This window comes from Hyla sarda, chromosome 12, assembly GCF_029499605.1.
Source record: "Hyla sarda isolate aHylSar1 chromosome 12, aHylSar1.hap1, whole genome shotgun sequence".
NCBI lineage: Eukaryota > Metazoa > Chordata > Amphibia > Anura > Hylidae > Hyla > Hyla sarda.
The window spans coordinates 85,601,494-85,629,463 of NC_079200.1; the positions used below are offsets into that span (position 1 = coordinate 85,601,494).

The 27,970-nt window shown below is 44.3% G+C and overlaps 1 protein-coding gene across 5 annotated transcripts in view; it reads right to left on the bottom strand.

Annotated features, from left to right (window-relative positions):
* Positions 1–5,936: 5,936 nt before the first annotated feature.
* ENDOV (endonuclease V) overlaps positions 5,937–27,970 on the bottom strand; it is a 124,964-nt gene continuing 102,930 nt past the window's right edge. For 2 of the 5 annotated variants that reach the window (XM_056548188.1, XM_056548191.1), the window contains 3 exons: positions 16,983–17,051; positions 15,092–15,220; positions 5,937–6,142 (listed from right to left, as the gene is read on the bottom strand). In XM_056548188.1, coding sequence (XP_056404163.1) covers positions 6,035–6,142; positions 15,092–15,220; positions 16,983–17,051 — 306 coding nt within the window. In that variant the 3' untranslated portion in view covers positions 5,937–6,034. Of the gene's footprint in view, positions 6,143–9,472; positions 9,513–15,091; positions 15,221–15,515; positions 15,627–16,982; positions 17,052–27,970 lie in introns of those variants that run through there. The other 3 variants (XM_056548190.1, XM_056548189.1, XM_056548193.1) reach the window with 3 other exon arrangements.

Genomic DNA, 27,970 nt, shown 5'->3' on the forward strand with positions numbered 1-27,970 from the left:
CGTTTCAGGTGTCCATTTGCACCCTTAGTCGTACATTTTAAAACTGAGTGATTTATACACATATATCCATGTGGGGAGTTCGGGATCTGCCCACACCCAGGTGAACTGAGTGCGGGCCAATCCAGTATCTTAACTCCTTACATGTAAAAACTTTTTTAGCCATGCTGCTTTGCCGATGGCAACCATGATTGTACTCAAAAGAACAGGGCAACATAGAATATGTGTAAAAACAGCAATGTGGTACATAAAATGTCTGCACAACTCTGAAATAGCGAGGTAAGTAATAATTTAGTTTTATAAATTTACAGATAAATTGTAAAAAAGAAATTAAACTATTCTGCAAGAAGGCAGACAGCAGATAATATATGTATGGATGCGCGTGTGATAAAAACACACGCACATGTAAATAGACATAACAGTGTAAATTGCTGTTTAGAATACACTAGACTTACAAACACGTATAGAAAGTCATTTGAATATTAATAATGCAGAGAAAGCCAAAAGCTTGGGATTCACAAAAAAGACACACATATATATCAGATAAATATACAGTGACCCCTCGACCTACGGTGGCCCCGACTTACGATAATTTCAACATGCAATGGCCTCTCAGACGCCATCGCATGTTGAAGGCAGCATCAACATACAATGCTTTTTTATGTCGGGGCCATCGCATAAACGGCTATCCGGCAGCGCAGACTGCTTCAGCTGCCGCGGGATAGCCGTTTACGGTGCCCCGTGAGCTCCTGTGATGTCTCTTACCTGTCCTCGGGGGTCCGGCCCGTCCTCTTCGGGATCCCTGCATCGTCGACCCTCTCCATCGACGTCATCACGTCGCTGCGCACGCCGTTCCTTCATCTAATAGGAGCGGCGTGCGTAGCGACGTGATGGCGGCGACGCAGAGCGCGGATGCCTGGGAAGCAGAGGCCTTGCCGGAGCGTCGGGGACACCTTGGGGACGCGGCCACAGCGATGGACGGCGACATCCCGGGCAGCGGTGACGAGCGGTGACGGTGCGGAGCGGCGGGGACAGGTGAGTACAACTTCCTCTAACAGTGGTCTACAACCTGCGGACCTCCAGATGTTGCAAAACTACAACACCCAGCATGCCCGGACAGCCAACGGCTGTCCGGGCATGCTGGGTGTTGCAGTTTTGCAACATCTGGAGGTCCGCAGGTTGTAGACCACTGTCCTATACTTTATATTGCACGGATCCCTCAACATGCGATGGTTTCAACAAACGATGGTCTGTTTGGAACGGATTACCATCGTATGTTGAGAGACCACTGTATATATATATGCATGCACAACACAGAGGAAAAACCACAAAGTTCTATACAGGATAATGTAATATATAAAATACACCATATTAAAAAATAAAGATATTATAAATATAATATTTTAAACAAAAAGCATGTTTTTAATAATATACAGTGGTATCAAAAGTTCAGGCACCCCAGGTAAAAATTTGAATTAATGTGCATAAATAAGCCAAGGAAAGATGGAAAAATCTCCAAAAGGCATCAAATTACAGATTAGACATTTTTATAATATGTCAACAAAAGTTAGATTTTATTTCCATCATCATTTACACTTTCAAAATAACAGAAAACAAAAAAATGGTGTCTGCAAAAGTTTGGGCACCCTGCAGAGTTAATATCTTGAATGAGTTAATATCTTGTATTGCCCCCTTTGGCAAGTATCACAGCTTGTAAATGCTTTTTGTAGCCAGCCAAGAGTCTTTCAATTCGTGTTTGAGGTATCTTTGCCCATTCTTCCTTACAAAAGTCTTCCAGTTCTTTGAGATTTCTGGGCTGTCTGTCACACACTGCTCTTTTAAGGTCTATCCATAGATTTTCAATTATGTTGAGGTCAGGAGATTGTGAAGGCCATAGCAAAACCTTCAGTTTACGCTTCTTGATGTAATCCCCTGTGGATTTCGAGGTGTGTTTAGGATCATTATTCATTTGTAGAAGCCATCCTCTCTTTAACTTCAGCTTTTTAACAGATGGCATCAAGTTAGCATCCAAAATTTGCTGAAATTTTATTGAATTAATTTTTCCTTCAACTCGTGAGATGTTCCCTGTTCCACTGAGCATGATTGATCCACCCCCATGCTTAACAGTTGGACAGAGGCTCTTTTAATTAAATTCTGTTCCCCTTCTTCTACAAACGTACCTTTGCTCATTCCGGCCAAAAAGTTCAATTTTAACCTCATCAGTCCACAGAACTTGTTTCAAAAATGCTTCAGGCTTGTCTATATGTTCATTTGCAACGTTCAAATGCTGATTTTTGTGGTGAGGACGTAGAATAGGTTTTCTTCTGATGACTCTTTCATGAAGACCATATTTGTACAAGTATCTCTTTATAGTGGAATAGTGTACCACAACTCCAGTGTCTGCCAGATCTTTCTGGAGGGATTGTGAAGTCAAATGTGGGTTTTGAATTGTTTTTGTCACAATCCTGCTAGCTGTTATGTCTGATATTTTTCTTGGTCTTCACGATCTTGCTTTAACTTCCACTGTTCCCGATTACTGCCATTTCTTAATTACATTCCGAACAGAGGATATTGACATCTGAAAATGTTTTGCCATCTTCTTATAGCCTTCTCCAGCTTTGTGAGCGTCAACTATTTTCAGTTTCAGATTTCTAGACAACTGCTTAGAAGAACCCATGGTGCTGATTTCTGGGGCAAGGTCAGATGAGTCTGGGCATTTAAAACATTTGAGATTGGCATCACCTCGTTTCCCAGATGATGACTGAGAACAATCCATGACGCTGGCAGGTTTTGTTTTGTTTTCTGTTATTTTGAAGGTGTAAATGATGGAAATAAAATCTAACTTTTGTTGACATATTATAAGAATGTCTAATCTGTAATGTGATGCCTTTTGGAGACTTTTCCATCTTTCCTTGGCTTCTTTATGCACATTAATACATCTTTTTTACCTGGGGTGCCCAAACTTTTATCCCCCACTGTAGTGACACATCTTGGCGTCTGTTTAGACCCCGCAGTACTCGAGTAGCCAATTTCACAATCCAATAGACTTCTCTATTAAGTAACATTAACAGAAGAAAAATGTTACTTAAAAGAGAAGTCTATTGAATTGTGAAATTGGCTACTCGAGTACTAACTCTGAGATTTCAACCCCACACTGTAAGGATACAGCAGTTAATGCTATCCTTCACACTTCAGGATATGAATTGGCTCCTTCCATTGCCATGGAACTCCGCCGCGCATCGAATTGGCTCCTTCTATTGCCATGGAGCTCCGCCGCACATCCCCCCTAAATGACGAAGTAGCGCTAGCGGAAGCCATACTCTGGCTGGAGGAAGTGCGTCACTGCACGAAACTGTTCTGTCCCGGACCTCTCCCCCGCCTCCCCCATTCCACCCACCCATACCTATTTTGTTCTTGGATTGAATAAACCGGACTTCTGGATTGGTGAGTGCTGTCTACTGTCTGTTCTTTGTACCGCATATTAATAATAGTAATACTGCCACACACAGTTCCTTCTTAGTTCAGATGAATCCCACCCTTGTACTATCCTTCTCCTCCAGATTCTTGTCCCCCCCCCTTCCACAGGTGCCTCTGTCCTCCTCCTCCTCCAGACCCCTTTCTTTCTCTTCCTCCAAACCCCTCTGTTCTCCTCCTTCAGACCCCTCTGTCCTCCTCTGCCCCCACCTTCTACAGACCCATCTGTCTGCCACCTCCAGACTCCTCCGTCCACCTCATCCAGACCCCTTAGTCTTACTCCCGGTTCCTCTTTTCTCCTCCAGATTGTTCTGTCCTCCTCCTCCAAATTCCTCTGTCCTGCTTCCCCAAATTCCTCTGTCCTTTTCCTACATCCCCCGACCCAAATGTCCCTCAGGCTACTCACCCCCCCCCCAAACCTTTAGTCATTCTCCAGACTCCTCTCCTCCCCCAGACCTCTAAGTCCTGTGCATATCAATGTATGTATGATAGATGTGTGTACGATAGATGTCTGTGTGTGGATATGTATGCATGATAGATGTGTAAATGACTGGTCTATGTATGTCAGACACACATACACAAATACATACACACACACTTATCATACATACATCTATCCTACATACATACTTCTATACATCTATGAAACATAAATGCATAGATCTATTATACATACACACATCTATAATACATACATCTTTCATGCATACATTGTCATTTATACATCGTACATACATACATCTATTATACATACAAACATATATCATACACATATCTATCATACATACATACATTATACATACACACATCTATCATACAATTATCTATCATATATGCATACATTTATTATACATACACACATCTATCATACATACATACATACATGTCATAAATACATACATACATACATGTACACATCTATAATACATACAGACATCACACGTGTGTATGCGCCAGTACACTCACCCTCCTGACCAGGAGATCACCACTGCTCATCAGGATCTGGGGGATCGGGTCTGAGGCAGTGCCGACTATGCCGATCATCACTCCTTGTCCTCACTTGGTGCTTGTGTGATTTGTCCAGGACGCAAGGAATTATATTACACCAACAGTTGCAGGCTATGAGCAGACGTGTGTGCCTGCGCAGGGCAAGTCTGCTCCCAACAGCCTTTGCAGCTGCCCGATCTCATGGGACCTGGAGGCCGGTGTAATGGCCCAGAGGGAGGCTCCTGCATGGCATCTGACATGCCTACACGCGGCACATCACGTCCTGCCGCATCTCAGAAGCCACCGCTGCTTTAAGACAGAAATAATTATTTTTAAAAAATTAAAAAAATCTGGCTTTTGGCCTGATACCCGAGGCTATAGCCCCCCCTAGCAACACCCCTGGGTACAAACAAGGACACACTGGCAAATGGGAAACAGGATAGTGAAACTTCCTGTAACGACTGCATAGAAACCTGGTAAATTACATGGGCTCTCTGATATCTTCCAGATCCTACAATTCAGCATGTCAATCTTCCATATATACTAAAACCACAAAAGATTGACAATAAAATGCAAAATCTTTATTTATCTACAAAATAATACAATAGAAGGATAGCCCTCCCATAATGTACAGTAGATAAATTAAGATTTTGAATTTCATTGAGAGTCAGTCTTTCGTAGATTTGGTATCTCTGATATCTTGCTCTATAGAATAATAATAATACCTGTAATAATCATTTATCCAGGTATTAGGAGCCAGATATGAATTTATCTGCACAAAATACCTGTTGTCCTGGCTTTAGCCTGAAATGACAAAATGGTGACTTATATTCTCCTATTTTTATATCTGTAAATGATTCCCTAAATACATCTGAATCTTATGGAGCTAAGTCAGAAACAGGGAAACAATAAAGGTGTTGTCCGACTTCGCTCTTTCAGTTTTCTATCGAGCTACTGCATATCTGCTGCCGCAGGAGGTAGTCAGAAGAGTCATAGCAGCCAAAACGGGGAAGTTACTCCATTGGCTACTATAAAGAGTCACGCAAATGGTGTAGATTTGTGAACCACGCAGTTTACGTAACTCCTGGAATTACGTAAACAGCGTAGCTCGCGGGGCTACGCTGTTTGCACAACCCCCATTAAAGTCAATAGGAGTTCTGCAAATTGTGTTACTTCCCCTCTTAGACTGCTCCAGATTTTCTGACCACCACAGGTGGGAGCTGGAAGGAAAACTGAAAGAGCAAGGTGGGACAACACCTTTAATGTCAGCTTATTGTATGAGACCCTAATAAGTAGGGTTTGCCCAAAGCATTGCCCCTTTAGGGTTCTTAGTTTAGAAATGCTTCTGAATTTTGTTAGAGAGTGTATAAATGCTTACAATGAGAGCTGGTAATAGATTGAAGTATTAAGATGATTTTCAACTAACAACCAAAAAAGACAAGTCAATGACTGGTGTAACCTCTTTATTCAAAAATAAATATCATGAATATACATTTTTATTTAAAATGTTAAAATATATAGAAAATAAATACTGTAAATCCCATTTCTGATATACATTAGAACCAGGCTTGCATTTTTAATTCTCGTCCTGCTGTTCACAGGATTTACAATCTTGATGTAAGTCCTGAGGCTTCTGCTTCTCATTGGTTATTTTAACACAGAATTCTCTTGATCGTATATCAGCCTGAAATAAAAAACAGATGTCAATAATGTGAGCTGATGCACATATTAAAGTGTATATTATCCTCATATAAATATATTTTTTAGTGGACAGATGACAAATGCCATCGAGCACTTTAAAGGGGTATTCCGGGCAAAAATATTCTATCCCCTATCCAAAGGATAGGGGATAAGGTGTCTAATCACGGGGGGGGGCCCGCTGCTGAGACCCCCTGCGATCTCCCTGTAACACCCGCATTCTATGCGGGTGCTGAATCTGCAGTTTCGGAAACCTCCAGGCTTCTGGGACTGGGGACGCGACATCACGCCACGCCCCCTCCATTCATGTCTATGGGAGGGGGCGTGACGGCCTATCCTTTGGATAGGGGATAAAATGTTTTTGCCCGTAATACCCCTTTAAGCTCCATGCAATTTTGCATTAATGGCAATTTACACTTCAAAAATACAGCTAGGAAATTAGTTGCTTAATTTAGTTAGAGGATCTGCACAACCCGAAATCGTAGTTCATTTTGTGCAGAATTTGCTGTGAAAATTAACCCCTGCAATTCAAAGTCACGTTTATAATAGGCTTTCTGGGCGGAATTTCACCAAAAGTATGTACATGTTCATTCTTTCAGCGGTATCTGTATCTGTGTCTGACGTTCTGTTACAGAACTGCCATCCTATTGAGATCAGCGGGATTCTGCTGAGGCTGGGTTCACACAGCAGAATTTCCTCATTGAATTTTCTCTACTTCTTCATATAAAAACCATGGCAAACAAGTAACATCTTTTGCAAGGTAGAAAAAAGACAAGAGTCCATTGAGTACAACCTAAACCCTACTGTGTTGATCAAGAGGAAGTAAAAAAAAAACCTTGAGGCTGATGCCAATTGCTCCATAATGGGAAAAATTCCTTCCCGATACCAATATGGCCATCAGAATAAATCCCTGGATCAACATTCTATCCACATAAATCTAGTATCGATAACCTGTAATGTTATTACTCTCTAGCAAAACATCCAGGCCCCCTTGAACTTGTTTGAGTCAGACATCACAACATCCTGGGGCAGAGAGTTCCATAGTCTCACTGCTCTTACAGTAACGAATCTCTGTCTGTGATGATGTGAAACCTTCTTTCCTCTAGACATAGAGGATGCCGCCTTGTCATGGTTACCGGCCTAGATATTAAAAGATCACTAGAAAGATCTCTGTACTGTCCATTCATATATTTGTACATTGTAATCACATCAACCCTAAGATGTCTTTTTTCTAAACTAAATAACCCCAAGCTTGATAACCTGTCTTGATCCTGTAATCCTCCCATACCATTAATTATCTTTGTCACCCTCCTCTGTACCCATGTCCTTTTATATACAGCTGACCAGAATTGGACACAATACTTTATATGTGGTCTGACTAGTGATTTATACAGAGGCAAAACTATGTCCTTGTCCCGAGTTTCTATACATCTCCTGATACATCCCATGACTTTGTTAGCCTTGGAAGCCGCTGCCTGGCACTGATTGCCGAGTTTACTGTCCACCAGTACCCCCAAGTCTTTTTCGGTAGAAGTTTGACCTAGTGTCTTATTATTCAGCATATAATTGTACATTTTGTTACGGCCCAAGTGCATAACCTTACATTTATCCACATTAAACTTAATCTGCCATGTCTGTGCCCAAGCCTTCAGCTTCCCCAGATCCCTCTGTAATATTATGTTATCATCCTCTGTGGTAATCACCCTCCCCAGTTTGGTGTCATCTGCAAATATAGAAATTCTTAATGTAATCCCTCTACAAGGTCATTAATAAACATATTGAAAAGAAGTGGACCCAGTACTTACCCCTGTGGTACCCCATTTGCAACTGTCGACCAACCAGAGTAAGTTCCACTTATACTCACCTTCCTGTCACTGAGCGAGTTGCTAACCCATTTACATATGTCCTCCCCCAGTCCCAGCATCCTCATTTTATGTCTGAACCTTTTGTGTGGCACAGTATCAAGCACTTTAGAAAAGTCCAGATATATAACATCCACAGCTTCACCCCGGTCCAATCTATAACTGACCTCCTCATAGTAGCTGATCAGATTAGTCTGACAGGACCGATCCCACATAAACCCATGTTGGTGCTCTGTTAGAAGGTTATTTTCATTAAGATATTCCAGAATAGCATCTCTCAGAAAACCCTCAAAAATCTTACCCACTACAGATGTTGGGGCCTAGTTTTTACTATTAATTTTTCTATGGACTCTATAGTACTTTTAGACTTGGAAATTTTTTAAGGGGAAAATTAAAAAGGAGCGCACTCCTGCTCTGTCCTTCCATGCAGGCTCCGCTGCGGTTCGCATCGCTGGATGCGCCCGCATGCGAATGCCGGGCCTTCACTCACCTCCCCGCGTCTCTGAACCTCAGACCCGCTGACCCTGGCCGCCGGCGCATGCATCTACGCCTCCTAGGGCGCACATGCGCAGGCTTTCTGTGATTTAAAGCTTCAGAACACCATTGATTGGTGTTTGTCTGGTCCTGACATTATTTAACCCCACACTTCCTCTTGACTCCTGCCTGATCTTTGCGCCCCACAGCCTTAGAGAAAGCGTTCCATACTTGTGTTCTGCCTTACTGTGTACCAGACCTCCTTGCTACGTTTCCTGACCACCCTCCACTGCCGCCTGTCCTGACCTTCCTGCTTGTCCCTGACTACGAGTTTGCCTTATCCTTCCTGTGTCACGCTTCACCTCGGCAGCCTGTGTGGACGATTCGTATAAGGGGTTGCGACCTGGGTGCCGCCTGCCGCAACAAGTCCATCCATCTTTGTGGCGGGCTCTGGTGAAAACCAGCGGCACCTTTGACTCTGCTCCCTGGTACGGCCCACGCCATCATCCACACAGGCTCAGTGGATCCACTTCACCACTGCCGATACAGTTTTCTAGAATTTGCAAGCTGACATTATCCACGCTTGTTATACAATGTCCCTTATGGACAATACCAACGTGTTCAAAAGAACTGTACCTTTGATATGGATTTTTCTGTTCAATCCAAGGTTTTGGAGGTTTTTTACAAAAAGGTTACCCGAAAAAGATTTTAAAAAATGCATATCAGAAATCACAAAAAAAACATCACAATGTGTTCTAGTTGAAAAACAATGTGCCCCAAAAATCAAACAGATAGAAAATTGATGGTTTTAAAGATAATTTTTATTACGAGTTTTCATTGTTCTCATAAGAAGATTAAAAATATTTTATCCACTTACTGCCCTATATTAATAAGAGATCCTGTTTTATGTGAAAAGTTGCCCCTGAAACTGAAAATCACCTATAGCCGTGCAAAAACATTAAAAACCATCTTGCACCTAGCTGTCTACCTGAGGTCGTAGATGATAACACCACTTCTCATCTAATGGCACAAAAGAATAATGGTCGGCTAGGTTTGTTTCTATGCAATGTCATAAATTGTTTATGCTGAAAATGGATTAAAATAGACGAACATGCGGTTTTTAAATCTTTTTCTACTGGCTAAGTTTTTAATGTCAAGTATTTTGCTAACTGTGCTAAAAAACATACTAAAAAATGAGATTATTTATTATTCTTTTTTTCTAATCAGTCAGATACTTTTCCTTGTGCAACTATTATTATATTTTCTAATCAGAATTTCCTACTCTGTTTTTGCACTGAGGTCCTGTGAGAGGTATTCTCCATATTTCACTAACAGCTCTCACTAATGTATACAGGGAGTGTTGGGAGCTGGGTATTTTAGTAATAAGAATTTGTTTTGTTTGTTTTTTGTTGTACCTGAAGAAGGAACTGGTGTGGGTCGCTAATGATGTTGATCCCGCAGGTGCCACGGCTATGGACGATCCCTTGATGGTGGGGGTGTTGCTCTCTGTTGCTAAATCCTTTAAAGGGGTACTCCGTCCCTGGCATCTTATCCCCTATCCAAAGGATAGGGGATAAGATGTTAGATCGCTGCGGTCCCACTGCTGGGGACCCCGGGGATCGCCGCTGCGGCACCCTGCCATCATTACTGCACAGAGCGAGTTCGCTCTGTGCGTAATGACGGGTGATACAGGGGCCGGAGAAGTGACGTCATGCGTCCGCCCCTCATGACATCACGGCCCGTCCCCTTAATGCAAGTCTATGGCAGGGGGCGTGATGACCGCCACGCCCCCTTCCCATAGGCTTGTATTGACGGGGGCGGGCCGAGACGTCACGAGGGGCGGAGCCGTGACGTAACGATGCTCCGGCCCCTGCATTGCCCGTCATTACGTGCAGAGCGATCTTGCTCTGCGCAGTAATGATAGCGGGGTGCTGCAGGAGCGGGACCCCGGCGATCTGACATCTTATCCCCTATCCTTTGGATAGGGGATAAGATGTCTAGGGGCGGAGTACCCCTTTAAGACCATTAGGACTCGGGGCAATGATGGTCTCCCGGCTGAGCTCAATGTAGCGCTGGGGGACCTGATCTGTCTGTACCTGTTGGAGGTGTCCAAGGAGATGCTTGAGGGGGGCAGAATGCCTCAGTCATTGAGGGAAGGGATGATCATGATCTCGTATAACTGGAAGGTGGAGAGACCTGAAAAATTGGCATCCCATCTCTCTCCTGAATGTGGACTACACGATCCTCGCCAAGGTGATGGCCAACAGGCTGAAATCTGTCATCGGGCAGATCGTCCATCTGGACCAGACCTGCAGGATCGCCGATAGCTGTGTCCTTGTGAGAGACATGGTCCATTACATCCAGGACCGTCGAACCTGCTCTACCCTGGTCAGTCTGGATCCGGAGAAGGCGTTTGACCGTGTCTCTCACGCTTTCATGGGCAGGGTTTTGCACAAGCTGGGTCTGGGTAAGATGTTTTGCTCTTATGTTAATGTCATGTATCTAGATATTTTCAGCACGGCTGGAAGACTGACCTCTATCCGGGGTCAGACAAGGCTGCTCTCTTTCAACTCTTCTTTTTTTGTGTTATAGAGCTCTTTGCAGAGTTTATCCAGCAGAATGGAGAGATCAGAGGGATCACCGCACCGGGGCCAGATTGCTACAAGGCCAAGTACTCGCTCTACGTGGACAACGTGACCATCTTCTGCGCTGATCGGAGTTCGATTACTGCACACATCCAGACCTGCGAGGATTTCGGCAAAGCTTCGGGGGCAAAGGTCAACTACGGGAAGTCAGAGGCTATGCTCTTCATGGAGTGGCACCAGGCTTCTTCCGTCCCCTTCCCCTTTACTGTTAAACCAGACTTCATCCAAATCCTCGGAGTCTGCTTCGGGAAGGAAGGAGCGGCCCTCAAGTCTTGGCAAGACCAACTGGCAAAAATGAACTCTAAAATCGGAATGTGGAGCTCCAGAAAGCTCTTGATGGAGGGCAAAACACTGGTCTTGCGGAGTAAAGTTTTGCCTGTGCTACTGTACACCACACAGGCCTGGCCTCCCCACGCCACCGTTTGCAAGGCCATCACCCGGACAGTGTTTCGCTTCATCTGGGGCAAAATGGAAAGAGTCAAGTGGACTGTAATGTACAAGGAGCAAAGGAGTTCCCAATATCCCCACTCTGCTGTGGGCTTCCTTTGCATGTGTCAGCGTGCAGCGGGCTCTTGTGAAAAAGACTAGCTGAGCGGGCAGGTCCATCTCTCCCTTGTTTCTTTTGCCCCTCTGGAGGGGGCTCAGCTGGGACAAGTGGGACAGCTCCATCCCTTACAACTGGAATACTCCCTGGTTCTATGGGGATGTTGACCGCAGCACGAGCTGGAGTGAATGAAACCCGACCTGTGGAAGCCAAAGACTATCTACAAGCTCATTCGAGCTAAGGACTTGTTGGAGCTCATTCTAGGGCTCCCCGCGGCCATGGCAGAGAATGTTTGGGCCAACGTGGCTTCAGCACTGCTAACCAATGGACATAAAGGAGGACTGTCTCTTAGGTCATTCATGCATGCCCACAACCTGTGCAGAACCCAGTACTGCCCCCGGTGCCCCTACGTGGAGGAAACATTGTTGCCCGTGTTTTGGCAGTGCTCCTTTGCGCAGGGTCTGTTGGATGCCCTGGAACATGAACTCAGGGACTCTGTACCCAGGAACTGCCTATTGTACCATTCGATGCTTTACGGTCTGTTCCCTGGGACCCATGACGTGAAGGCCATTCAGGAGGCCTGGCGCCCTATGAACTGTCTTAAGGACACTGCTTGGCTTGCCAGGAACCACCTCGTGATCAACAGGGAGAACATGTCTGTCCGACACTGCCACAGGTTCATTCCTGCTGAAAGACTATTCCATCTTGGACAGCCCGGCTGTCGATGAAGAGGAGGAGTGTCCCCCTGAAGTTATAGCCCAGTAGTTTGGCCCTGTGATCCGCCCCCTCACTACCCCCACAGTCACCCACTCACCCATGCCCACAGCTCCGCCCATAGCCCACGCACCTACCCCGATCACAGATTGTATTGTTTGGTTTTGTCGATTTCTTGTGCTTTTCTCTTACAGGATTGAGCGGAGTGTTAGAGTTGCATGCTGAACGATGTATAACTTAGGGAACCTTTCCTGTGTTTTGTACTGTCATGCTTTGTGTGATTGTAATTTATTGTATGACTTGTAATGACTGAATGATAATAAAGCTCTTTCAATAATGGTTCCGAAACTGAAGTTGTACTTTTAAATGGAATAAAGGATTCTTTTGAATGTTCTCCGTGGCTCCGGGTAGCGCTGATTTAATCCAGTCATTGTAACTTCTTTCAGATAATTCTGCATTGTGCATTTCTCACGCTTTAACAGATATAGTTGCAACCCTTAGGCTGGAATTCCACTGAGGTTTTTCATTTAAAAATGCCCCCCAAAAAAGCTCATTCTGCCGCACAGCATTTTTTTCTGTGAAAAAACGCAGCGGCCAGATGTTAGCCGCAAGTCAAAAGGGAACTGCAAAATGCCATATCCACTTGGCGTTTTTCAGTTTGGCATTTTTTTTTAATCCTTTGGCCGTTTTTCAGCTATTTTGGGCTCCCTGGCAGTTTTTGAAAAACGACCTCTTGTTGAAACGTTGGTGTTTTTTCAGGAAAGTCTTGGCGTTTTTCTCCCATAGAAGTCCATGGGAGTGAAAAATTTCCAAGAAAAAAAGGCATGTGGGTTTTAACTTTGGCGTTTTTATTCTTTTTTGGACTTTAGCGATCCAAAAAAGGGATGGAGTTATCTTTTTTTATAAAATTTCGTAGGTTGCCATAAAAAAAAAAAAAAAAAAAAAAAAAGTTACTGTAGGGATGGAAAAAATTGTAAGGAACTAAATTTATAATTTTTATTACGAAATTTTTAATAATTTTCAATCAGGGACCAATTTATGTGAGCGGGCAGGGACATAAAAATGTAGCCGGCAATATTAAAAATATATAAAGGGGCTGTGTAATTGTAAAAATAAAATATTTTTTTAAATCATTTTGTACAACTTTTTATTAATAATGTATTTTAATTAGGTGTTTTATAAAGTGTGTGTGATTTTTACTTGTTTTAAATTTTCTTTTCTTTATACATTATTTAGGTACTACTACTCCAAGCATGGCACAGACGGTTCCATTTTGGGAGCTGTAGTACCTGTACTAATAGACAGATCATAGCGGGTGTCACTCCTGACACCTGTTGGGAATGTCCTTTATATTCCTGAGATGCGGAGCGGCTCTCTGCTGCGCTCTGCCTCTCTGTTCTATACGGCCGGCCAGTGATGTGAATAGAAATTCACATCACTGATTCATATATGCCGCTCAGGGCAGTGATTGGCTGGCACTATCTGGCCAATCACTGCTCTGAGCGGCAAATATGAATCAGTGATGTGAATTTTGGGACTCCGCTGTGCTCGCAGCTACATAGTATACACATTGCTGGCTCACTTAAACCCTTATTGAGTTGTGCACTAAGGGGCGGAGCTACACAGAATCAGCAGGGAGAGAAGCCAGGGAGGTAAGTGGACTTTGGCTTCTTTATACACTATATACAGCTATCTATAGATAGCTGTATATACTGTATACCTCCCAAAGAGGCTATAGGAGCAGGGAGTCCTGTCAGTATAGTGACTGGATTCCCAGCTCCTGTATAGTATACACAGGTACACTATGCACCCCTGTATACTATACGGCTATACTATACGGCTGGGGGGAGGGGAGTAGTGATGCTATACATCACTCCTCACCTCCTTACACTCTGTGGAATGGATGCTCAGCATCCGACCCACAGAGTGGTACCCTGAAGGCAGTGAAAAAACTACCACAGGGTACAAAATTGGCTGTTCCCACACACCAGAAAAAACGCCAGAAAAACTGCCAAAATGCAGGAAAAAGTTTTATTTTGGCGTTTTTGCTGGTGAGAAAAAACCTCAGTGGAATCCTAGCCTTAAAAGGAAATACTGTTTGAACTCTTCAGTGCTTTGTGCTTACTCATTGCACAACCCACATTGGTGAGTGTAAATTACCCACCTTTTTTCTTTGTTTTCACATTATCGGAGGTTCTACACTAGGGGAGCGCATTTTGTTCATTCTCTTTCATGCCTATAATAGTAACCCCCCTTCTACGAATGAAATCTTTCCTTGGCGAAGGTTTGTCTGAATTAGAGACATAGCTCCCCTTCTTTCTAAAGCAAGAGTAAACTTTTCACTTGTCAGAGGCTGTTGGTAACAGATATTGCAAGGTTTTTACAGCAAGTGTAGAAAATTGTATAGGACTGAAGGAGACAGCAGTTCTTTGTTGTTTCCTTCAGCCCTATGCTCATTGAATTGAGCATCAGCATGCACTGCCAACTGCTACATCCAATTTAGCTACAGTGAGGAAGAATAGGGCGGCACAGGACCCCCATTTGTCTACAGACAACTACCCTGTACTTCTGCTTCCGATGTTCCGATCCTAGTATAGTCTTGCAGCCGAATAATTGCTTTCTTGGTATTGGATTCAGAAATGTTACATTTCCTAGGTTTGGAGGGAAAAAACATACAGCCTATAGTTATTTTTTACCTGTCTAGTAGGCTCGGGCACTCGATACTTGCAGCAAGAGTGGACAAGTTTCACAGCAGTCTCAAGGCTTATTTTGTGGCCAACTGAGATATAGATGGGTTTAAAGCTTTTTTGGCTGCTCTTTAAGGCCTAGGAGAAGAATCACAAGGTCTGATGTTACTTAAAAAAAGATCACATGGTCCTTTTGGATAGTAATTTACAGCCCTACCACAGCCATTCAACAAGTAGCACTAAAGCAACACAAAGTTCTATTGTGCACAAATGTCCATCTTTCTAAAATTGCTGGGGTTGACATGAAAAAAAAAAAAACTAAACTAAACAGATCCCTACCTCCGTCGCCCAGGGAACCTACTGTGACATAATCTTGTCCCCTGTAATACCGGATACTTCCCACTTAGAGAGATAAGCTCTTCTTTTCACTGATGGGTGGTTCAGTCCATCATTGGGTGAGGCGGGCATCGGTGAAGTCAATGATTGGCTGAGGGGCCTGCCACTGAAGAGAAGAGCTTCTTTTGGAATTAGAAAGCAGCCAGAGCTGTGGCAGACAGATGACATCATAGTGGGAAGACAGAGGTAAAATTCTACTGGCATTAAATTCACCCAATTTATTAAGAGGCGCACACCTCCTAATATACCTGGCAAATCAATGGCTGCCCAAGTGCCTCAGCTAGGAGCTGGAGAAGATTTCAGCTAAAACTCATGACAATTATTGTAAATTTGGTGGGTATTGGAGACCACACCCTTCCGTGTAAAGCCCTGCCCACATGGTGAGCCCTGTGTAAAGCTGTAATAAGCCTACTTGCTTGTTAAATTCCTCCCAATGTGATCTTACTTTCCTACATGGGTCAGCAGCGGCCATCTGGCACTACTGAGACTGGAGATGGGCTAAATGATTCTGCCATTGATCCATTTATCAGAGAAATATAGGAGCCATGTTAAAGCATCTTGTGGCACAGACATGTCAAAAGTTAAAGGGGTTATCTAGATATAGAAAAACACAGCTAATTTCTTTCAAATAGCTCCATCTGTCTCCAGGTTGGGTGTGGCTTTACAACTTGGCTCCATTCACTTCAATGGAACTGAGCTGCAGAACCACACCCAACCTGGAGACAGACAGGGAGCGGTTTTTGAAAGAAAATACTTGTGTTTTTCTATTCCTGGATAACCCCTTTAAGATTGGTTGGGGTCTTAGTGCAGAGACTCCCTCCAGTAGTGAGTTATACACTGAGTGCAGTGTGCAGCAGGGTGCTTTACTCGCTGGCTCGGCAGCTAATCTAACTGATTACAAGAGACAGGCTCCATAGAGCCAGGAAGTGAAGCCCGCTGTCGCACTCTTCACCCTTCCTAAAACTAACGATTGATCTAAAAATTTTCCTAGCTGATTCGGCTGCCTTCCTCCGGGCTGGAGAAATGTCTGGCTGTCTGAGAAGAGTACACAGAGAAATCACATGGTATACCAATATCTGCTTTAGTACTGTCCTCTCATGTTGGACATTGCTGGAGTGTGTACAGATCGCACAAACATGCCCAGTGAGCGCTGAGTGGCTGGGACCAATCCGTTGTCAATGAATTCACTGATAAGGATACAGTGTTGCATATTTGCATTAGATAGGCAATCACTGTATATTCTAGGAGAATCCATTTAAAGGAAGAATCACACGTAGCGCATCTGCAGCGTATTTCATGCTACAGATCCGCCATTGCCAGCCACTAAAGTGAGCCCCCTGCTGTGACTGGGTAGCCCTGTATGTCTGCTCGTGGCAGCGGATTTCCACAGTGCATCCACAGCATGAAGTACATTGTGAATGTGCAGTGTGCCCCCACTGCAATAAAATATTATGTAACAGTTTTTTCTTTGCTGCATTTTCGTATAGAAAACTTGTATACTCACTGCTCCCAGAATATTTCCTGAGCTGCCTTTGAGATAAAAGAATTCCCCTCCATTAAGAAGCTCTTTTGCCTGGAAAAAAATGTTATACGTAAAGAATATATGGAACATACAAAAGAGACCAGAATGATAAATCAATAGCGCTGAATCTATAAACCATTTATCATTTTATATTGAGAATTAAAGGGGTACTCCCGTGGAAAACTTTTTTTTTTTAAATCAACTGGTGCCAAAAAGTTAAACAGATTTGTAAATTACTTCTATTAAAAAATCTTAATCCTTCCAGTACTTATTAGCTGCTAAATACTACAGAGGAAATTCTTTTCTTTTTGGAACACAGTGCTCCCTGCTGACATAATGACCACAGTGCGCTCTGCTGACATCTCTGTCCATTTTAAGAACTGTCCAGAGTAGGAGAAAATCCCCATAGCAAACATATGCTGCTTTTGACAGTTCCTAAAATGGACAGAGATGTCAGCAGAGAGCACTGTGGTCACGATGTCAGCAGAGAGCTTTGTGTCCCAAAAAGAAAACCATTTCCTCTGTGGTATGCAGACCCTAAAAAGAACTGGAAAGATTAAGATTTTTTAATAGAAGTAATTTACAAATCGGTTTAACTTTCTGGCACCAGTTGATTTAAAAAAAAAAAAAAAAAAAGTTTTCCATGGGAGTACCCCTTTAAACTACATACTTATCTTGTACTAACTGAGTTACTCCATCTACTCCAGAGCTGAACTCACTATTCTGATGGTGTGGCAATTATTGGAAAACAGCTAATTCGCCCAATATTCGGCCTATGTATTAAAGGGGTACTCCACTGGCCAGTGTTCCGAAAACCTATAGTTCCAAACGCTGTGTGCACACCGCTGGGGTCGGCCACGCCCCCTCATTGCAAGTCTATGGGAGGGGACGTGGTAGCCACCCCCTCCCATAGACTTGCATTGAGGAGATGCGATTTGACGTCACGATGGGGCGTGGCCAACTACCAAAGCGTGCACAAAGCCTTTGGAACTGAATGTTCTGAACGCTGGCCAGTGGAGTACCCTTTTAACAGCCTGCATTATACTCCAGAGCTAAACTCACATTCCTACATACAGGCTTCAGAGCTAAATTTTCCTAGCATTCCTTGTGTTTTCAGTGTCTTTCACGTGAATGCCAGGACCCAAAGTTTCCAAGTAGAGATTTGCCCAAAGCATCAACCTGCCTCCCCAGGTTGTCCACCCCCGCTGGTACATCTTGGTACCAACTCTTTCCCAGGTAAATGATGCACTAGCACCGGGCGGCCCGCAGGGTAAAATAAAAAACGTGATTTATCCAGGCTGCTTTCTTTAGTCGTTCTTTAGGTCAACCGTTTAGGCGGTACCAAATCCAAAATCCTTGCCAATCTCACCAAGAAACTTTGGCACTTTTGTCTACACAGACACATTGTTCTGAAAGCCCAATACCTTCCGGGTTTATCCAATACGGTTGCCGATCGGAACTCACGTTTCCTTATCGATTCCAGCGATTGGAAACTAGATCCTTTAATTTTTCGTCCCATCGACCTTCTTTTGGGTCCTCTTCATTTGGACCTATTCGCATCCCGCTTGAACAGACAAATTCCCTTGTTTTTCAGTTGGCATCCAGATCCAGAATTTTTCAGGATGCCTTCTGACAACTTTGGCCAAGACAACTCCTCTATGCTTTCCCTCCTTTCTCCATAATTCCCAGAGTCCTCCTTCAAGTTCTTTGTCAAAAATCCACTCTAATCCTAATAACTCCTTGGTGGCGCATGCAGTCATGGTTTCCCCACATTCTAGGAATGATCATAGATCTCCCGAGAATTCTCCCAACTCATTAACAACTCCTATTGGATCCTTCGGGGAACCTTCATCCCCTCATTTTTTCCAATCAATTGACTCTCCTGGTTTGGAAGATATCAGGTTGTCCGGAGAGGTCTCTGGCTTTTCTCAATCAACTAGAGACATCCTATCTCAAGCCTGGGCTCCAGGTACCAGAAAGGCTTATAGAACAGCCTGGGGAATTTGGGTTCGTTGGTGCACACAACGGAATCTGGATCCCATTCATGCACCTTTTAAAAGATATTTTACATTTGTTGTCCTTCTCTTTTAAAGGAGTAGTCCAGTGGTGACTCAGTGATTTACAACTTATCCCCTATCTTAAGGATAGGGGATAAGTTGCAGATCGCGGGGGGTCCGACCCCTGGGGCCCCCCGCGATCTCCTGTACGTAGCCCCGACAGCCCGCGGGAAGGGGGCGTGTCGACCTCCGCACCAAGTGGCGGCCGACACGCCCCCTCAATACAACTCTATGGCAGAGCCGAAGCGCTGCTTTCGACAATCTCCGGCTCTGCCATAGAGATGTATTGAGGGGGTGTGTCGGCCGCCACCTCGTGCGGGGGTCGACACCCGCTATCTCGGCGGAGAGCCGGGGCCCCGTACAGAGAGATCGCGGGGGGCCCCAGCAGTCGGACCCCCCGCGATCTCAAACTTATCCCCTATCCTTAGGATAGGGGATAAGTTTTTCACCACTGGACTACCCCTTTAATGAAGGTAAGGAATATCGTACTATTAATTTGTATAGATCCGCCATTTCATTCTCTCATTCTCTTATAGATTCCCTTTCGGTTGGCAAACATCCTTTAGTTTGCAAACTACTTAAAGGGATTAGATTCAAACGCCCTCCTATTCCTAGATTTAATTCCACTTGGGATGTCAATATCCTTCTCAACTTCTTTTCTTCTTGGGAAGATAATGATTCCTTATCCTTAAAACTATTTTCTTTTAAAAAAACTTCTCTCCTATGTTTGATTTCTATTAAAAGAATTTCTGATGTTAAGGCATTAGATATTCATCATAGACAATATCTTCCTAATGGAGTTCAATTCTCTATTTTTAAAAGTACTAAAACTCATATTTCCTAAAAAAAATGTTATCCATCTTTTCCCCATCATCAGAAACTCTGTTGTACACTGTTTACAATCTTATGAAAATAGAACTTCTTCTATCAGACATCCATCTTCTTCCCAACTTCTCATATCTTACTGTAAACCATACTTACCTGTCTACTCTTCTACCTTGGCTAGATGGGTCAAACATTCTATGACCTTAGCTGGTATTGACATTTCGACATTTGGTGCTCATTCCACCAGAGGTGCTATGTCCACTAAAAACTTTTCCAATCGGGTGCTTCCCTTACTGACATTCTAAAGGCGGCCAATTGGTCTTCCGAATTTACCTTTCGTACATTCTATTTCAGACTTGATTCTCATGTTTCTATGTCTCTTATCAATAAATTTTTTCTATATGTCACTTTTATTTTCTTAAGCTTTAAACTTGCATAATGTGAAGTCTCCGGTTCTGTAATAAAATTGGAGATTTTCCTAGTCCTAATGATGGAAAATATGGATTTTATTAAGGACAGGAGATGTACGTTATACCTCCCATTATCCCTTCCCTTTAACTGTATAAAATTTACTCTATTTTAACATGCTGAAATACCATGGTGGACTTTCCTCCTCATCACCTCATCTACCTGCCTAGTTTGGATGCTTCTACGATACAGATTTATGAAGACGTCCTCCTTTCAAGTTAATCCTCGTCTACAATTTCTAATTTTTTGAACTTTAGATTTCCATATCTACTGGTTATATTGGACTCATTGTTCACATCTTATCCTCTCAACAACAATGAAAGAGGAAGTTGACTGGAATATCACACCTTATATTACCTGTGCTGCTACCTGATTGGCACTTACAGTTATAGCATGCTTGTATGCGCTATTGTTCAAGTTCAGTTTTTCTGTAACTTATTGTTATTAACCATTTGTTTGCTGCTATCAAGTAAAAGAAAGAGTGCATTGCAAATGTTCGTCTCCTGTCCTCTCCTTACTTTCCGTCATTAGGACTAGTAAAATCTCCAATTTCCTCTCAGTAGCTGTAGGCGTTTCCCCCTGCAGTATGATCCGCTCTGTCATGAGGTCTGCACAAACATTTTAACATTTGTACAGGTTTCTGTCTAAATGCATGGTCTATATAAACTATAATGCAGCCATGCATGCTCTATATAATAGTTTAGCACCTTGTATTGCTTGTCACTGTGCATGTAAATTAGGGATGTCCCGATACCGATACTCGTATCGGTATCAGGGCCAATACCCGGTATTTGCATGGTATCAGGGACTCGTCTAATGTCCCCGATACCAAAGCCGATACCTGGTGGAGTGCTCCGCTGCTTCTCTGATCCGCATCATGCCAAAGCCCTTTTCTGCCGTTCCGATTACTGCTACTGCTCCGTTATGCCGTCTGCATCCTGTGGTCTTATGGAGGAGCATGTGACACCCACATCACTCCACGTCCTCCCCAGCGCCCAGCGTAACGCTACGGAGGAAGCAGAGTGACGTGTGTGTCACATGCTCCTTCATAAGACCACAGGATGCAGACGGCAGAACGGAGCAGCAGCAGTAAAGGGAGCGGCAGAACGGGACAGAGGAGCGGCGACAGGCAAGTAAGCAACTACAAGTGGGGTCCTCCTGGTTACAAGGGGGGGTCCTTCTGGCTTAAAGTCGGATCCTGCTTGATAAAAGGGGGGTCCTGCTGGCTAAAGGGGGGGGGGGGGTCCTGCTGGCTAAAAGGGGAGGGGTCCTGCTGGCTAAAAGGGGGGGGCCCTGCTGGCTAAAGGGGGGGGTCCTGCTGGCTTTAAGGGGGGGGGCCCTGCTGGCTAAAAAGGGGGCCCTGCTGGCTAAAAGGGGGGTCCTGCTGGCTACAGGAGGGCTGATACAAATGTCTGCAGGGGGGGGGGTGCTGCTGTCTACAGGGTGGGCTGCTGTCTAATGCCTTCAACTATCTATACTACTTAGAAGGGGATACTACCTACTATTAAAGGCAATCTTACAGCAGAGTCACCTGCACTAACTTCAATTTATAGGTAGATAGTGCAGGTGACCCGGTTTCTACCGCTGCTCACCATGTGATCATCAGTCATCGTTCTCGCCGCCAATACAAATTCCCTGTTCTGTCCAATGGAGAAGAGAGAAATCTTGGCTTATACTACAGCAGCCGCCTCCATTGTACACAACAAGGACCCACATATCATACAGTAAACAGCGCCAGAAACCGGGTCATCCTGGTGTCAGATTCTCTTTAAAATATAAGTATTAGTACTTGGTATCGGCGAGTACTAGAATTAAAGTATCGGTACTCGTACTCGGTCTTAAAAAAATGGTATCGGGACATCCCTAATGTAAATGCTTCTCCTGAAGACGCTGCAAGCTGTCTGCATCTTGTCTGGATCTCACAGTAATTCTCCTTACACAGTTGAAAGCTGCACTGATACAATGTACTGAGTGAGCTGAGGAGAGAGAAAACCACAACCCCACTCCCCCTCCCTTCAGAATTTCGGCCCTTTTCACCGTTGTCAGTACTTCCATCTTGGACAGTTCAGACGTTGATGAAGAAGGGGATTGCTTCCCATACCTCCCCAAATGTTTGCATAGAAGTTTGGCCTTGTGATCCACCCCACCCTGATCACAGACTGTAATGTCTTCAATGTCGAGTGATGGAGCGGAGTGTAGCATGTGGTATAGTGTATAGCTTAGGGAACCTGTGCTGTATATTGTACTGTCATGGTTTGTGTGATTGTAATTTATTGTATGACTTGTAATGACGACTGAATGATGAATAAAGCTCTTCGCTATCAGTACCAAAGAACCCTAGATACCAGGGTTTGTTATCAAAATTTCAAAAGACAGAGACGCTGTTTTAAACAAGTATGTTCAAATGTATTAATATTAAAATATTTAATAATGTATAAGTCCAAGCAGGGCCCTTGCTGTGGACTGTAAGCATAAATATAACAATAAAAAAAACAGGTATAAGTAGATAGGAATAACAGTACAATAAAATAATTTATAGTTAATACTGCCACCCGTAAGTTGGTTGGAAAAGCCGTTAATTGAATCCAAGGTATCAGTAGTTTTAGGCAGATAGTGGATAGTTCAATAGTTAGTAGCAGGTTGGTAACAAATGAGCACCGATATTGTAGAAAGTTTGAGACAAGTTTGTATCAAGAGGTTGGTGCTGTGCACCACTCACCGCACCGCTTGTAGGCTTCTCCGGGATTAACAGACCTCGCTGCTGGGGACTGGCACAGCTGTGCGGCCAGCCTGGATGTAGTGTGCGAGAGCTTGTCTAGATGGAATGTCGAACCCGGAGTGGCACAGATGACTGGCTGAAGATGGTTGGCGGTGGAGGGGTAGCGCCGGTCAGGTGGTGAGTGTGTGCATACAGCTGCCTCGTGTAAACTGCGCGTCAAGGCAGTGGGCTAGAAACCAGGGGGTTCCAGCAGTTGCAAGTAACAGGAATGGCATGTTCTTCAGGGTGGGCTGTATAAGCAGATAGGCTAAACGTGTTTCGGGGTATCCCCTTCCTCAGTAGCAAGTAGCAAGTTGCTACTGAGGAAGGGGATACCCCGAAACGCGTTTAGCCTATCTGCCTACACAGCCCACCCTGAAGAACACGCCGTTCCTGTTACTTGCAACTGCTGGAACCCCCTGGTTTCTAGCCCACTGCCTTGACGTGCACTTTGCAGTGCTTCTACACGAGGCAGCTGTATGCACACACCTGACCGGCGCTACCCCTCCACCGCCAACCATCTTCAGCCAGTCATCTGTGCCACTCCGGGTTCGACATTCCATCTAGACAAGCTCTCGGACACTATATCCAGGCCGGCCGCACAGCTGTGCCAGTCCCCAGCAGTGAGGTCTGATCATCCCGGAGAAGCCTGCAAGCGGTGCGGTGAGTGGTGCACAGCACCAACCTCTTGATACAAACTTGTCTCAAACTTTCTACAATATCGGTGCTCATTTGTTACAAACTTGCTACTAACTATTGAACTATCCACTATCTGCGTAAAACTACTGATACCTTGGATTCAATTAACGGCTTTTCCAACCAACTTACGGGTGGCATTATTAACTATAAATGATTTTATCGTACTATTATTCCTATCTGCTTACACCTGTTTTTTAATTGTTATATTTATGCTTACAGTCCACAGCAAGGGCCCTGCTTGGACTTATACGTTATAAAATATTTTAATATTAATAAATTTGAACATACTTGTTTAAACCAGCTTTTCAAATTATATATTTAAATTATACATTTTGATATCTCTTCAACTCTCACATATTCACCACTCACCTATTTTACATCACCCATTCTACTTTTTTAAATTCTATATTTTTTACATTATATATATATATATATACATATATATATATATATATTTTTTTTTATTATATTTTATATAAATTTTTCCGCCCCACATTTGCACTCACTTTACCTAGCCCATATTTGCACAGAAATCCATTTCATCACCTATATATACCTAGAGGTCTGCCTGTTTCCTCTTTTTATTGTATTCTATCGACATGTAGGGTACATGTATCACAAGTACCTTGGTATATATTATATAGTGTGAGCCCTCCAACCTTTTTATTTTTTCCAAAAGACAGAGACCCCTAGTGGCCATGTTTTTAAACTTTAGTAAGTAAGTATATAAGGAAAATGCCCTAAAAAAAGGCGTCCCCACACAGGAACCTCTCCCAATTTCCACCTAAAAACACTGCCATTTCCCAGGGTTTTTAGCTGGAAAAAGAGAGGGGTTCCTGTGAGGGGCCGCCCTTTTTAGGACAAGTAACACTTGCCTCCAAAAGGTGGAAGGGAACAACGTATTGTCCATTGCAGCAGGTGGGGAGGAAAACTTCCCCTGTGAGGCCCTACTCTCTCCCAATTAATTCCTTTCTTGGCAAGTGTTACTCGCCCTAAAAAGGTCAGCCCCACACAGGAACCTCTCCCTATTTCCACCTAAAAACCCTGGGAAATGGCAGTGTTTTTAGGTGGAAATAGGGAGAGGTTCCTGTGTGGGGCCACCCTTTTTAGGGCGAATAACACTTGCCAAAAAGGGAATTAATAGTGCAAGAGCAGGGCAAGTTTTTTCCCCCCACCTGTTACATTGGACCATACGTTGTTCCCTTCCACCTTTAAGAGGTTTTTGCATCACATTAATACTTGGTGGTGTAGGTGGCACATGGTGTTTTTTGCACACCTTTCTTTTCTTAGATATAAAAAAAAATTTGGGTCCATATATTTTATCCTAAGAAAAGTTAAGTTTTAGCTAATGCATAGCCTCAATACTTACTTGTGGTCTGATGGGGAGGAATTTCTGTAACTGGGGAGCAGCACCTTAAAGGGGTACTCCACTGGAAATAATTTGTTTTTAAATCAATGCCAGAAAGTTAAACAGATTTGTAAATTACTTCTATTTAAAAATATGAATCCTTCCAGTACTAATCAGCTGCTGTATACTACCGAGGAAGTTATTTTCTTTTCGAATTTCTTTTCTGTCTGACCACAGTACTCTCTGCTGACACCTCTGTCCATTTTTAGGAACTGTCTGGAGCAGGATAGGTTTGCTATGGGGATTTGCTCCTACTCTGGACAGTTCCTAAAATGGACAGAGGTGTCAGCAGAGAGAACTGTGATCAGATAGAAAGGAAATTCAAAAAGAAAAGAACTTCCTCTGAAACATACAGTAGCTGTTAAGTACTGGAAGGGTTACATTTTTTTTTAAATAGAAGTAATTTACAAATATTTTTCACTTTCTTGCACCAGTTGATTTAAAAAGAAATGTTTTCCAGTGAAGTACCCCTTTAAATATGTTTTGCACTATTCATATTTGTGAAGTGCTGGTGTTTCACCATGGTCAATCTACTCTGATGCATCAGGCATTGGTGGGTGGAAATCCTGGCTGATCCATCCCTGATTCATCTTGACAAAGGTCAGTCTCTCCCCATTTTTGGTGGACAGATGAGTTCTCCTTGGGGTTACTATGGCCCCCGCCCCACTAAACAACCGCTCTGATGTCACACTAATGGCCAGGCAGGACAGCTTTTCCAGGGAAAACTCTGCTAGTTGCGGCCACAAATCAAGTTTGGCTGCCCAGAAGTCCAGCGGATCTTCAAAGTGTGTTGGCATGGGCATGTCAAGGTATGCCACCACCTGCTGGTTCAGGTCCTGCTCCATGTCTACCTGCTGCTGATAAGTTGCTTCACTATGCGACTGTTGACTCAGGCTGCTGCTGATGGAGCTGGTACTGCTCCTGCCACCCCACCCCTCCCCAGTAGCCATGGCAGTGGAACGTGAGTGCAGAGGGCCCCCCGAGTCAGACCTGCGAGAGGATGGACGATGGAGCAGATAGGCATTGGACAAGTGACTACATAGGGTGTCTCTGTAGTAGGTCAGTTTGCCCTTTCTCTCAGTGGGTGTAAAAAAGGTCCTCATTTTGTGCCAGTAACGAGCTGGTACTGCTCCTGCCACGCCACCCCTCCCCAGTAGCCATGGCAGTGGAACGTGAGCGCAGAGGGCCCCCGAGTCAGACCTGCGAGAGGATGGACGATGGAGCAGATAGGCATTGGCCAAGTGACTACATAGGATGTCTCTGTAGTTAGGTCAGTTTGCCCTTCCTCTCAGTGGGTGTAAAAAAGGTCCTCATTTTGTGCCAGTAGCGAGGGTCAAACAAGGTGGAGAGACAGAAGTCATGCCGCTGCCGAATGGTGACAATTCGGCGGTGTCTGGGTCCTCTGTCTTGTCTTCCTCATCACCCTGTAGCTCCACAGCCTGCTCTCCTGTCAGATGACTATAAAAACCACCCATTTCGTGAAACCTAAACTGTGCTCCACTGTCCCACTACCCCTCCTCTTCCAGTTCAGCCCCCACAGGGCTCATGTAGCCGTGAGATATAGGTGCGACGTCTCCAGTGCCCTGACCAGCCATCGTTTCCAACATGTGTTGTAGGAAATGAAGCAGTGGAATGACATTGATTATCCTGTAATCCTGCCGACTGACTAATAATGTGGCTTCCTCAAAGGGTATGAGCAAACGGCAGGTGTCACGTCTGAGCTGCCATTGGTTGACATTGAAGTTACACAGGGGAGTACCCCTTTCCCCTTGGATCATCAAGAAATCTGTGATGGCTTTTCGCTGTCTGTATAGTCGGTCCAACATATGGAGGGTGGAGTTCCAACGAGTGGAAACTTCCCAAATCAGACTATGTTGGGGGATGACGTTCTGACGTTGAAGCTTAAGGAGGGTGCTTTGCGGTGTACAAGTGGCTGAAGTGCATGCAAAGTTTCCTTCCCATTGTTAGGATGTCTTGCAGATGTGGGGAACACTTCAGGAACCGCTTGACAACCAGGCTGAACATGTGTGCCATGCAGGGCGCATGGCTCAGGCTTCCTCGAATAAAGGCGCTGGTCCCGCTGATTAAGATATGTATACTTTATTGCAACGCGTTTCGATCCCGAACTGGGATCTTCATGAGGCTCTTCTCCTGATGATGACGAAGCCCCTTCTGCACCCGGCTCCCAAGTGCAATGGGCTTCATCATCATCGAGTTGTGTCTGCACGTCACTGATGTCCTCCTCAGGTTCCTAAACACTGTCTGCTTCAGGAGCCTGAACGCTTGCAACACCACCTCCCTCATCAATACTTGCCTGCCTAGCGGAGGAAGCGGCAGATGTCTCCTCCACTTCTTGGCTGGGCAGTAGCTGCTGACTGTCCTCTAGTAGATCCTCACTAAATAGTGGAGCTGAACCCACAGCTAACGATACTTCCGTGGGGGAGGGAACAGCATAGGACAGAGGCAATTAGAGGACAGGGACTGCTCCTGGGCCATTGCAACTGAGTGTTGTGTCTGAGGAACCAACAGACTGCTGACTGGGGGTGTCAGATGTCACTTGTGATAAAGTGGATGACCGAGTTAACCAATCGATGACGGCAGATGGGTTGCTGGTCAAGACACAACTGCTATCTGATACCGGGAGCTGAGGCATCTCGCTGCGACTCCTGCTGCCACTCGCCCCTAGTCTGCTGCGACCTCTGCCTGCGTCTGATGAATTTAGGCCTCTGCCACTCCTCTGTGCACTTCCTGGCAC